This window comes from Blennius ocellaris (assembly GCF_963422515.1).
Source record: "Blennius ocellaris genome assembly, chromosome: 11".
In the NCBI taxonomy this organism is placed as follows: domain Eukaryota; kingdom Metazoa; phylum Chordata; class Actinopteri; order Blenniiformes; family Blenniidae; genus Blennius; species Blennius ocellaris.
In genome coordinates, this window is record NC_137660.1 from 16,155,707 (window position 1) to 16,169,489 (window position 13,783).

General features: G+C 40.2%; 1 protein-coding gene across 1 annotated transcript in view; it reads left to right on the forward strand.

Annotated features, from left to right (window-relative positions):
- Window positions 1-2,172: 2,172 nt before the first annotated feature.
- wwox (WW domain containing oxidoreductase) overlaps window positions 2,173-13,783 on the forward strand; it is a 132,495-nt gene continuing 120,884 nt past the window's right edge. The window contains exons 1-4 of the mRNA XM_080505404.1: window positions 2,173-2,314; window positions 2,946-3,010; window positions 4,734-4,791; window positions 5,020-5,189. Coding sequence (XP_080361530.1) covers window positions 2,208-2,314; window positions 2,946-3,010; window positions 4,734-4,791; window positions 5,020-5,189 — 400 coding nt within the window. The 5' untranslated portion in view covers window positions 2,173-2,207. The remainder of the gene's footprint in view (window positions 2,315-2,945; window positions 3,011-4,733; window positions 4,792-5,019; window positions 5,190-13,783) is intronic.

Sequence of the window (13,783 nt, forward strand, 5' to 3'; positions counted from 1 at the left end):
ACATTTAATTTAATTTAGTTTAATTTGGTTTGGTTTAATTTGACTATCGTTGATATAGTGTATATTTATCATCTTGTTCTCTTTTAAATCCATTCTTTCTCATTTTGCTGTCTGATTTTATTCATAAGCACTTTATCATCCTGAGTGATTGATTGATTGATTTATTGAATCTGCTTCACAACAACAGCAGCTCCCATTTGGGAAGATGGTTTCTGTTCAGAAAAAAAAGCACATAAGTCTTCCATAGCTTAAGGACCGTAAATTATAGTACAATGCATTTTTTTCATGATCATGTCATTGCATTGTATTTGAATGAGAGGTGAACTGTTTTGAAGAGCTTCAAGTATATTCTAGTATGTGCTTATAAAATACTTGTAATTTACCCACAACCAGCATACACGAGTATCTATTGTTACACAAAACTGAAAAAAAAAAGAAGAAGAAAACCTTTCTGAGAAAAGGAGAAATCTCTATGGTTACTTTAGGGCCGTTGTGCTGTTTTATAATATGTACATCATAAAGCACACGTGTCTTCGTGCATAGAGTCTGCTGACACAGGCAGCACACATGTCCACGTGACTGTTTTATCATCCATTCATCTTTATCCATATTTTATAAAGCGTTATCCAACTTCGGTGGGCTGGGACCGATCCCATCTCAATGGTAAACCCATCAGTCTAATTGTGAACAGTGAGAAAGTGCAAACCACAGACTCTCACCCACAGCACTTTTAGAGTCACCGTTGACCTCAAATGGATGGTTTTCGGCTTTTGGAGGAAACCAGAGTAACTGGAGAAAACCAACACTTGCACAAAGAGGACATGCAAACTCCACACAGAAAGGCTCCCTGGGGATTGCTCCACCACTACACCGCCGTGCTTTTCATCCATCCATCTTTTATACTGCTTTTTCAACTTTGGTGGTGGAGCACTGGAACTGATTGCAGTGGGTGACGGGGGAATGCCGGCTGCACCTTGGACAGATCATTGACTTCTTGCTGGGCAAACACAAAGAGACATACAGTATAATCACATACATTCACATTTATAGGGAGGAAATCACTAATCTCTGGAAATTGTTTTCGTACTATAGGAGGAAACAGGAGATGGGGCAGACAGACCAGCAAGAAACAAATCCATAAGTATGAAAATGCAATATTTTATTGTATCTTATATATTGTTAATAATTTAACTACCATAAAAAAAATCCTAAATCTAGTTTTTGGTGATGAATAATGTAGGTTACATGTTAATCAATTTAAATTGAATAGTAACCTAGTTTCCCGGTTTAACCCCCCCCCCCCCAAAAAAAAATAAAATAAATAACAACAAAAAAAAAAACAGTTGTGGAGAGTGAAAATATTGAGTGCCTGGTGAATTTGGTAATCTCACTCGTTACAGTGGCTGGTGAACGAAAAAGTTAGTGCTGAGCCCTGCTTAATGAAATGTAGTACCAATGGGAAATGAAAGAAGAAGTTAAAAGCACAATTAATACTAAGTAATCAAACACATTTGTCATTTTCAAAGGTACATAACAAAACTATTGATGAATAGAATGGGCGGATTATGACATGACGTCCCTTTTTACCACATTAATGTATGTATGTGTGTTTGTGTTTACCATTACACTCCTTTTAGAACACAATACGAAGCCTGTATTGTCATTGTACAATGTTAAACACACCTGGAGAGCCGCTCCTCTCACGGTGCAAATGAACAACACATATCAAAGAAAATTAGTGGAATACTAACAGAAAATCTGATAAAACTACGAATAGTGCAATATGTCAGTGGGTTTACAGATATTTCATAGTATTTTAGTCACATTTTACTTTGGTTAAGATGATGCACATTACGTTTTTGCTCTGACGAGATATGTTTTATATGTTTGACTAATCCGTGTCCAACCGATTCACTATTCGGTTCAGAGCGAAAATACTTCAATGACTAGTTAACCAAAGCCATCAAAACAGTAAATTTTAACCAGCCCGTACTGTCGGTGACGTCTTTAAAGCGCCCCGGCTCCCGAGCCACCTCAGTTTCCCATGATGCCATTCGGTCGTCGTCACCGTGTATTTGCGGAAGTGCCGGTCTTGTATGTGACAGTTGCGTTTCAGTGCTGCGTCCAACTCCTCAACACTGACACATCCCCGCATTTAAAACTACTTGTCTGTTCCAATCTCGTCGTCTATGTAGTGGAAGCCGTATATGGCGGCTCTGCAATACGTCGGCATGGACGATACAGACAGCGAGGATGAGTTACCACCTGGATGGGAGGAGAGATCTACGAAAGATGGTTGGGTCTACTATGCGAAGTGAGTGAAATCTGCTTCGAGCCTGAACGATCACGCCGAATATGAGTCTGTCTCTTCAACTTCTGCTGTGTTCAGGACCTGCAAATGATTTTATTCTGGTGCAAAAACAACAAAGAAAGGGTCATTTCGCAGGTTTGAAATGATCGGATTGACGACGACTGGCCCGTCACACTATGATTTGTTAAAAAAATGTTCTATAAAAGGGCTTGTAGGATGAAATGTATTTGCAAGACTGTCTTATCTTTCTGTCACAATTGTTTTATAGTGTGGCATTGTGCGTCATATTCACAGAAACCTGAAATAGTTGTAAAATGAGCAAAGAGATTCAAATGAAATAAACAAATATTTATTTACACATATGTGTCATTAATGTGGAAACCCAACGGAAGTCTGTTTATCAGACCAATGTGATGATACAGCTCTTTTTGACTCTTTGAAACCTTTTAATGAATTTCATCTACTGTTTTATGTGTAATTCCTACAAGTTATAGGCTCATAAATTAATATACTTTATATTTCTGTGTGTGTCCTTTCAAAATTAATTAATGAAGAGACTGTCTGACTAAATGCATTTTAGGTTTGCAAGTGAAAAGAAGGCATTTCACTGCAATCTCTCTTGTTTTACCAACAGCCACGAGGAGATGAAGACGCAGTGGGAGCACCCGAAGTCTGGAAAGAAAAAGCGCTGTGCTGGAGGTCTGCTTCAGTTTCTTGCTTTGCATGATTTATATGCAAAACACCTATAACATGTGCATGACAGAGGATTTACCTATTTTTGTTCGACGTGGGTGTGGCATAGACAGAATCGGTATAGTTTCCCAAGAAGACCTGAGTTAGATTCTGTACACTGGCTTTTCTAAGTCAGATTTTGCAAGTCTTCCCTGTTCATGATCAAAAAGTGACAAAAAGATCGAAGGAGACAGTAAATATATTACAATAATGAACAAAAATGACACTAGCAATGTTTTAAAAAAAATTTTAAATCAAAGGAAATGTAACAAAATGATAGCTGTCCACTCCTCCAGAGTGTATCTTGACATTCATGGATAAAATATTCCTTCTTTCGTAAACTTGAATCAGGAGAACCTTCTTAATGTCAATAGCATCAATATTTATATGACTACAGTCACCAGTCTCTCAAAGTAATTAAAGCAGTGTGCTTTTGCAGTGTGTTGACATGATTCACATTCTCTTCCAGATCCATCTTCCATATCACTTTATCCTGTTCAGGACCACAGGGTGCTGAAACTGATACCATTTACAGTGGCTTTTAAAAAAAACACTAATTTTTTTAAAAATCACATTACAGCCACAAGTGAAGTGGAAGGAAAATAATTCATGTCTTTTTTTTAATGTATTTGTTTATTACAAATACTGTAACTTAAAAGTATGGCATGTGGAAGGCTTCATTCCTCTTTATACGGATCCCCTGCAAATAATCTGCTGCAACCAAGTGCCTTTAGAATTCAGGAAAAAAAGGTTAAAGGATGGTTTAGTTGTAAAAAAAAAAAAAAAAAAATCCCAAGCTTTGAACCTCTCAACGTGTAATCCATAATCTGAAAATGAAAAGAATATTGCCCAGCCAAGACATGGCTGTCTACGTACAGTGACAGGCCGGGCAAGGAGAGCATTGATCAGAGATGCAGCCGAGAGGCCAGAGGGAACTCTGGACCAGCTGCAGAGATCCACAGCTCAGGTGGGACAATGTGTCCACAGGACTACGGTCAGTCGTGGACTCCACAGGTCAGGCCTTTATGCAAGAGTGGCGAGAAGAAAGACATAGTTGAAACAAATTCAGAAGTTCTGTTTGCAGTTTGCCACAATCCATGCTGGGGACACAAACAAACATGTGGAGGACGGGGCTCTGATGAGATGAGACCATAATTGCAATTCTTTTGGATGAAATGTAAAACAGTGTGGTAAAAAAAAAAAAAAAAAAAAAAAAAAGTAGGGCTACACATCACCTTGAACACATCATCCCCACAGTGAAACACGGTGGTGGCAGCATCATGATGTGATGATGCCGACACAGCCAGAGCTACAATACAACGGTTTGGATCAAAACGTGTTCATGTTATAAGATGGCCGAGTCAAAGTACAGATTTTAATCAATCGAAACTCTGATTTGAAAATGACTGTCAATAAACAGTCTGACTGAGCTTTTGAGCAATTTTGCGGCGAAGATTGGGCAAAGAGTTCAGTGTCTCGATGAGCAATGCCGGTCTACGATAAATACTTAAAATGTTTTTGTTTGTAAAAAATAATTCTTCAGTTCCCATGTGTTCCCCCAAAACATGTTTACATTTCCGCTTGTAAGGTGACAAAATGTAGAAAAGTTCAAAAGGTATGGATATTTTATTTTTTGATGTAATGAGGCTATTATAAAACTATAAAACTATCTTCTTTTCTTTACCCGCAGATTTACCTTACGGTTGGGAGCAAGAAACGGATGAAAAAGGCCAGATCATCTACGTCGAGTAAGTTGATGGATGATTTCAATTCTACATTTCTACAGTTGCCATTCAGCAGACAAAGCGAGTATTTAAAGCTCCGTGAACAGATTTGCTCGCTGTAAGCACCTTTCATGCCATTTGCTCAGGAAATAGAACAAATGTGTTTCCTTTGTTCTACCACGGATGTGGTCGGCGTTAAGAGTCCCGGATGCTTGTCACCGTGACCGATTCTGTTTTCTCTTTCATCTCCAGTCACATCAACAAGCGGACCACGTACTTCGACCCACGCCAGGCTTTCACGGTGGAGGACGTGGTAGTGAAGCCAAAACGATACGATGGAAACACTGCCGCCCTCGAGATTCTGCAGGGTCGGGACCTCTCGGACAAAGTCGTTGTTATTACAGGAGGCAATGCAGGCATTGGTTAGTGTCATTATAATCTCTTCATCCGCTTTCTCAGCCCAAGCACCGGTGTGTTTCCATATTGATACCACTAGGTGGGGTTATGGTATAAGTGGTGCACAGGCTGCCTGACAACATTGTTTTCTCTCCATGCACGTCACCCATCCCTCCACATGCAGGCATTCATCAGCATTAGCCTCCAAAATGATACACTTAGACTCAACAAATCACTCCTTAATACCGAACATGACTATATTGAAGTTCATTAGCGGGACTGAATTGGATGTCATTGTTAACCGTAATGAATGGCGTCCATTTGTACCCAGCAAAATGCACGGCTCATTCTATAATGGCGTGGAAACAAATGCATTTCCTCTCTCTTTTACTTTAAATTAGCACAAGTACTGGCCATTTGTTCAGGCTTGCCGCTTTGTTCGGGATAGATAATGACAGCAAGAAGAAAATCAAATAAACATGAAGTCGTTAATTGTCGTTATATTCAAATCCTTCGTCCCGCGGAAAGTCACAACAGTGTAATTGCTGTGTGTGTGTATGATGAGATGCTGGATGACAGTGCTGGAGTCGGGAGATTTACAACTGCTCTGTGGGACTTTCACTGAACAAAGGAGCACGCAGACTTAAATGCCTTCTTTACCTTACTGCTGCACCGATATTTAAATACCGAGCCAGTATGATTTATAGAAAAGTTCTATTGTTATAAAGTAAACCAGAGTTTGGGTATATAAAACTCAGGTATTCACTGAAGGATTGTCGTCAGTTTCTCAGCAGAGATCAGTCTTATGTGTGCAGTATGACATGTTAGACAAGAGTCAAATAGTCACTGCAAGACAGTGAAACCTGCAGTAAAATTGTTATTTAGGAAGGTAAAGTCATTATATTATAATATGTGCATACCAATAAGACGATGTGCTGAACAGTGGCGATCGGTGAAGAGCCGATATGGAAATTGTTGTACGAGATATATAGATGCACACATTTGATTCAAAGTATACATAGCTCAGTTGTGGAAAATCAGCACGAGCAGCTTTTGTCCTTAAACAAGTGTAAAACCTCCCAGACTTTTCGAAGCAGTAAGACAGAATGAACTCTAAAAAGGGAGCAAATCATACAAAGACAATAACAACAATACAATAACAAAAGTAAGTATGACTGAAGTGATCAATCTGTCACCCACCAGCATGGACGGGAAATAACTTTCAATGAAGGAAAAGTTGATAGCGACGTGGGTCGTGGGTCGTGGGTTTTGTGACATGCGAAAAAAACAAAACAAAACACCTCTCCAAACCTGCCGTTTTCCTCCACTAGAGGGCGCAGGAGGTCCACGATGTTGGTGCAGGGACGCTTTTAAAAACCTTATCGTATTAACTGTTTCACACATGCCCAATTTCACCCTAATTAAAAAAAAAAAAAAAAAAAACAATCAAAAAACTATATAATGAAAAAGATAATCCACATTTAACATTTGTTGTGATGCATTTAATTTAGTAAGTGGAAATGTGTTCATATGATAAAAAAAAATCAGCTTTTCTAAAAAGACTGACTCAAGAGGCAACAACAGACAGACATTTTTATAGAGTGTGAATACTTAATAAATCCATATTAACATAACCTTTGTTTTACTCTCCCACATATTAAAAATGCGGCAGCCATAATTAACAGTATTCTAATAGTAATTGCTACTTCTCGTGTACTCCTTTGACATTCCTATAGTGAAATGTGGTTATGCCAATTGGTTGGACCCACTTAGCATTTTAATGGCATCAATAGTGTTTTAATCCAAGTGTCAAGGCCATTTCCATTTCTTCAGTGCTTGTTCCCTCCACAGCAAATGTGACATTTTTATTAGTAATGGTGGGAAATTATTTAATTAGAACATTTACATTTGAGCTTTTTAATTTGGTCTTTAATGCACACGAACATGAAAAGCACATATATGAATTTATTTATGCATGACTTGTCATAGTCACTGGTTTTGTGACCGGCCTTGAAGCTCCATTGCAATAGTGCTGGGAGGCAAGGCAGCAATGTCGTTTGTCTTGCCAGCATGATCACTGCGCTCAGTTTACAACATTAGTCTTCCTCTCCCTGCTTTCTTTTGTAAATTAAAAACCAGTACCAACTCGAATGGCGCTTTTTTTTTTTTTTTAATTGTGATAATGGAAATGAATGATCGGAGTTGGTTTCACTCCCCCTGCTTTTCTGTCTCCTGTTTCTTTTTAAAGGTTTTCTTACAGTTATAGACCTGTGGTTGTACACCTGTACCTCTGAATTGATTCCTAAGCGGCTCTGACCCGGGCCTGAGCCTCCTATCCATCCCTATTACCCACTCCTGCTCTGGCTCTAATTTCCCCTTATCAACTCGCAGGTTATTTACTGGCCAGGGGTCCATGGAACAGTCGTCCTTAAAGGGATATTGTCATGATGTTGGTACTTCCCGCTCGGACGACAGACAACAACAAAAAAAAACTTTGTGTTAAACATAAAAGTGTGCAAAATGCACATTTCAGAACTAAAAAAATCACCCGAAACAAAACAAAACAACAACATTCAATGTATTTTGTGCGCAAAAACATTTTTTTTTTCTCCCTATTTTCGTATTGTGCTTCACTTCGCAAATGGAGTCAGAATTGGCTCGGTGACGGCTCTGCTGGGGGACCGCCTCTTTATTCCTCTACCTGGGGAGCGTCATCATTCTCCCGGGTGATGCACTGTCAACACAACATCTGTTTAAACGTGGTCAGAAATAACACATTGACCTCCCTGCCCGAGTCAAGTAAAACAGTCAGGCGCGACACAACTGTCTCTGCCGTGTGCGATTTATTACTGTGAAAATAACATGTCAGACAAACTGATTTCTTTAGGTGCTATTTGCCTTTTTTTTTGCCATTTCTCAGGTGCTGTAGTATTGTTTGGTCGAAGAATTTCCATTAATGACATTTTTAAACAAGTTTTCATTGTTTCATTCTAAAGCATTTTGCTGCGTTTGTTGTATTTTTTTTTTTTTTTTTGACATTGATATGCTTACTATTTCATCTGAACCCTCTTTGCCCCCTTCTGCATTGTGCCTTCTCATAGTGCGACGCATGCTGCTGCAAAGCTCTCCTCACTTTGAATGCATGCACTAAATTCCTCGTGGTATTACTGCGAAGATTCCAGGTCAATTTTGGAATAAGAAGTAGAAAAGACTCGGGTGGTCCAGACAGGGAATAGCGAGGATTTGTAAAGGAACTCCTTAGAATGTTTTAGTACCTCTACGCATCATCTCTGCAGTGTTTTAGGACTTTCAATGTTATTCTTATTCATGAAAGACTAACATTGTTCTATATTTGTGTTGATCCCAGTGTTGTGTTGCGAGGATTAAGTGTCAGGCCGGTGCTCTCCTCTCTCTGGATGGAGAGATCCCTAAAGCATATTCAGTGAGTTGCAGAGCTCTCGGAGCCTCTGTGTGTAGATTAAACCTAGAGCCTGGCTTTGTGGCTGATCATTAGATTGAGGCAGATTTGTTAAGCATAACTGCCATTAAATTGGCTGCAAAGCTCTGGTATTTACTGCATTACTGTTTATGAATAAGGACCCCCTTAAAGACCCGCGCAGCGATGCGTTAAACCCGAGCCTCAGTAAGGAGGAAAATGCATTATTCATAGTGGGAGGAATTAGATGGATAAAAAGATGTTCCTGGTGAGGATGGCATGTGGCATGTGTGTGTGTGTGTGTGTGTGTGTGTGTGTGTGTGTGTGTGTGTGTGTGTGTGTGTGTGTGTGTGTGTGTGTGTGTGTGTGTGTGTGTGTGTGTGTGTGTGTGTGTGTGTGTGTGTGTGTGTGTGTGTGTGTGTGTGTGTGTGTGTGTGTGTGTGTGTCAGCAGCTCTGAGTGGCTGCCTGTGGTTTAAATGACATCCAGGGTGCATCTGTGTTTATGTTCAGAGGTCTGGTCATGTTTTGTGAATGTGTGTGTGTGTGTCCGTGTATGTGTGTCCGTGTATGTGTGTGTGTGTGTGTGTGCCCCGCTCAGTCTGCTCCGTGTCAGCTTGTGAACCGAACCAGTGAGGAAATCGAAGGAGAGCTTTATTTTATTTTATTTTTTCCTTCATCGGGCATTTCATGTCCTCACTGATGAATGTGTTTATTGGCTACGTAATGAGAACCAGTTATGGTTGGTTAGTCAAATTATTCAACTTTATTAACCTTGGATGAAATTTGCTATGCAGACCCAAACTGGTGTAACATGCAAAGAGTATTAAGCTGGAGGCGAGAAGGGGTTCAATAATGATTACAGCTGTAATATAATAGAAGTGAAGTGGTTAGAGAAAGAGGATGGGATACATATATGTGCTGTAAAGGCTGTAAGGTAAAATAAAATGAAGGGGTATTGGGTTATTGTGTGTAGTCAAGTAGTTTATGGACCTTTTGAGTTTACAGTCTGCACATGATGAGGGGATGAAAGTTACATGATGGGGGGGGGGGGGTATTTTTGATGACAGTGATGAAAATAGCCCTAACGCTCAGCAGATATGTCTGCACGAGCAGGCCTCTGGGGGGGTTTGTGTTTATCCTTGTGCACACGTGTGACTTGGTGTGTTACGTGTTTATCAACTTTACTGTCCTCTCTCTCTCTCTCTCTCTCTCTCCCTCCCTCTCTCTCTCTCTGTGTGTGTGTGTGTGAGGCGGGCTACAGGAGGACCGGGGTGTCCACTCTGGTGTGAGGCCATGATGAGAGATTGTGTAGGGAGTTGGAGGGCGACACAGAGGGTCACAGGAGGGGAAGGAGGGGCCGCGTGGGTACCAGATAGGGCTGCACGGATGGCAAGGCTGCGAGTGAGGGGTGGGGTGGGGGTGGGGGTGGGGTAGGAAGGAGGCAGAAGGGGACAGGCAGGGGTAATAGAACCACTTCAGTGCTCTCGCCTGGAACAGCTCAACCTTGGGCTGTAATTACTAACCATACATTCCACTTTTGGGGTGACATCTCCCTCCTCTTGCACTAATGGAGGGGAATTAGAGGAGATCTTTAAAGTCACAAAGAGTGGGGAGTTGTTCTGTTTCTTACGTTTTTTGGAGCAAAAAAAACCAACAAAGAAATACACAGGTGCGCTCATCACGCGACAGCCCAGGAGTCCAGAATTACTCCATTCTTCACTTATCCATGGCTTTCTTTACAGTAAAAGACATTTCATTTACTCTACAGCGAGTGGGAAATTGATATTTTGACTAGAACTGGAATGATTAGTCAACAGAAAATAAATTGCAGTTCTCACTCCCCTCGGTCAGTTCCTCTCATCTCTCTACTGTAAGCTCGATAATTAAAGCTTAACGTTTCCTCAAATATCTTTCTTTCAGGAGGTTTTGTTTTTACACAATGGTATCTGTTTTGCCGGGGGGAAAAAAAATCAGACATAAAGAGTAGAAAATAACCAATAGAATTTGGAAAAAAAAAATGCCCTTTGAATAAAATCACTCTGATTAAATGATATTCTATATTAATAGAGATTTTATGTTCACAATATTTAACCTTTTAAAAGGGCCACTCATTTAAAAAAGTGTGATTTAATGATATTTCAAGACTTCAAAGTGTAAATAAACACCTTTATGTGCCATTTATGTAAAGTGGAAATCTGGTTAAATAAAACTGACCAGTGTTACACAGAAAGCCTTACTAATTCCCTTCATTTAGTAAATTCCAACTGGATTCCTGCAAAACACTGGCAACACAGTCACATGATTTATAATTAGCAAAACAATTAGCCCCAAATCTGACATCCTGCAAACATTGGGATTAACTTTGAAAAGGGGCACGTACACTTATTAGTTTTAAGTTAATTGTTTCTCTTTAAGTTTTTATTTGATTGTTTTCAAGTTGAATGCATCAATACTTACTTGTGAGGAAGTCAAACATTACGGAAGGCAAAATGTCAAAAACAAAACAGCAGCTGACTCCACTATTTGCACAGGTTTTCCAGCATAATTATTAATTTGAAGAAGACGAAACAATACTCAATTAACTCGGTATGGTTGCTTGACTTAAAAAGCAGTAAAGCAAAACATTGCTGAAATGAATATGTAGGGGGAAACCACATTTGGAACGTAACAATATGGTGGAACATTCAACTCAAAAACCCAACAATACATGATCATATATCTATATATATTTATGAATACATCAAACGATTACCCAGGCACATATAAAAGGAATGAGTCGGTATAATCACAATTAACTTTTAAATTGTTTAAATAAATGAATCGGGGAATAAAATGCCCAAAATCCATTCAGGTTGCGCGTTAGAATGGAAAATGCTCAGATTCCTTGTATGTCCTTGTTGTGGGGTAATATGGAATTCATTCATGATCCGTGTTCCTCTCATGTTCTGTTGAGTGGAAATTTAGCCGCTGCGAGGGGGAGAGGGGGGTTGTGGGAACTCGACATGTTTACCCACAGGTCTTGTAATGATCTGAATCGACTTCTGTTTGCCCAATTGTACTGCAGAGCTTATTTTAGTTAAATGCCTCTTTGGATGCAGATCAAGAGCGAGAGAGAAGGAGCAGGCAGCTCCGTTTGCCAAATAAACACGTTTACTGACGAGGCTGGTAATGATCTCATTACATTGAGCCAATACACCTGTGTACAAGGGGGGGATCCGGAGAGGGGCGGTGGGCCAGGGAGGACAAACAAAGCGTGAAATCACTAAATCACACTCATTATTGGGGGATATCAGTAGGGCCAGGATCCTAATGTACCATGAAGAGCATTCACTGCTTAATGGACATTTTACACTTTTTTTTTTATACATTTTATACATTACACCAAAAACACATTTCCAACAATAGCTGAGCCATTTACTGTATTTTTTTTTTTGTTACATTGTGAAGCCACGGACTGAACTCGTGCACGATCCAAGAATCCACCTCAGTGGCCTGGCTTTTAAAAAAAAAAACAAAAAAAAAAAACATCTCGTCATCCTGCTCAAGACTCGTCTTCTCATACTTTCACGTGTTTCACGGTGTCGTCGTCTGATTAGCCAAAAGAATCTGGACGAGTGCCACAGGCCCCGAGAAAGCCTCCCGCGTGTTGTAAAACAGCTCGTGGCGTCTGTCGATGCAGCAGAGCAAAAGAAACCCCTGTCTGACCTCTCGTCATGTTCCACCATCAGCGTGCGACGCCGGAACAGGCTCTCGCCGTTGTACACCTGACCGAGAGCTAATTTCCGCGAGGCCCTCTTCACCGGCAACACGGGCGAGAGGGGCGGGGAGTCTCCGCTGCAGCAACGCCACTCTCGTTATTTCACAATTAATGTCAAGCCCTTGTTATTTGTCACCGCGAATACATGGCTTCGGCGCCGTTGCCGTTGTCGCTGCCATATTCTAATTTGTTCTCCATTATGGAAAACACTGGCGTCGATTAATTTCACTTTCATGGTTTGTACACACAACAAGTGAGTGTGAGGTGTTGTTTACCAGAAGCCGGCAGTTATGTGTGTTTTAGCAAAGCTGAAAAATGCATGTGTTTTTTTTTCTTGATCCCCCCCCCTCCACCCCCTCCACCACCATTTCCAAATCAAATTCAAGACACTAACGCAAAATAAATGCAAAGAAATGTATCATTTTTATTTTTGTTATTAGTGTTTTCATTTGTATGACAGTGAGAAGATTTGCCACAATTTTTTTTTCTTCTTCCTGGAGCTGGCTGTCACACCGGCCAATTCAAAGCACATTTTTACTCCTGCTTGCTTTTTTTTTTTTTTTCCTTCCCCTTTCTCCCCTCTGTCATGTTGTTTTTATTTTCATTTCCATTTCCTGTGAGTGAAACGATCTCGGCTCTCAGCCACAGTCCCCTCCATTACACCTAATAAGGTGTCATATAATTTCATTCCATGCTTCACTTGTCAGAAAGGGCTTCCAATCCTACTCCAATTTTGAGGTTTAATAGATATTAGTCCTTAACGCTCTCTTCACAATTAGGCCTCCCAGTTTTGCTCTTAATGAAAATCAGATTAAGACATATAATCTAATTACAGTCCATATTAATCCACCCTCTTATACACTCTGCCTACTGCTCTGCCTCTCAGACCCTCTTTGCCACAATCAATTATTGAGCCCATCACTTTGTCAATCAGGACTCTCTGTCTCTCAGTGTGTGTGTGTGTGTGTGCGTGTGTGTGTTTTTTTTTTGTATTTCGAAGCTGAAAAATAAGAAGCAGCTTAGCACTATTGAACTTTCCCGTGACACTTTGAGGGATAGTAAATGTCAAAGGAAATAAAAATACGGTGAAGGAAAAAAAAGTTAATCTCATAAATTAATTCAACCTATGGGATGAAATGACCCATTTAGAATTGTAATTTAGAAATGAACTTCTCTCTCCCTCTATCTTCAGTTTTTGTCAGTTTTATCGTGACTACATGATTTGGATGGAGCCATGAAGTAGTCTTGGACTGATAAATTCTGTGCCTATCTGCGGACCTCGTTTCATGGGAGGAAATGTCCTTATCAGAGGCCCTTTTGATGTGCTCAAATATCACGGCGAGGTTCAGTTTGAATGTCACGGCTGTTCGATCGCTCGTTTGACTCCTCCTATTATGACCCCGTGTTTTCATAATTACTGCCATCG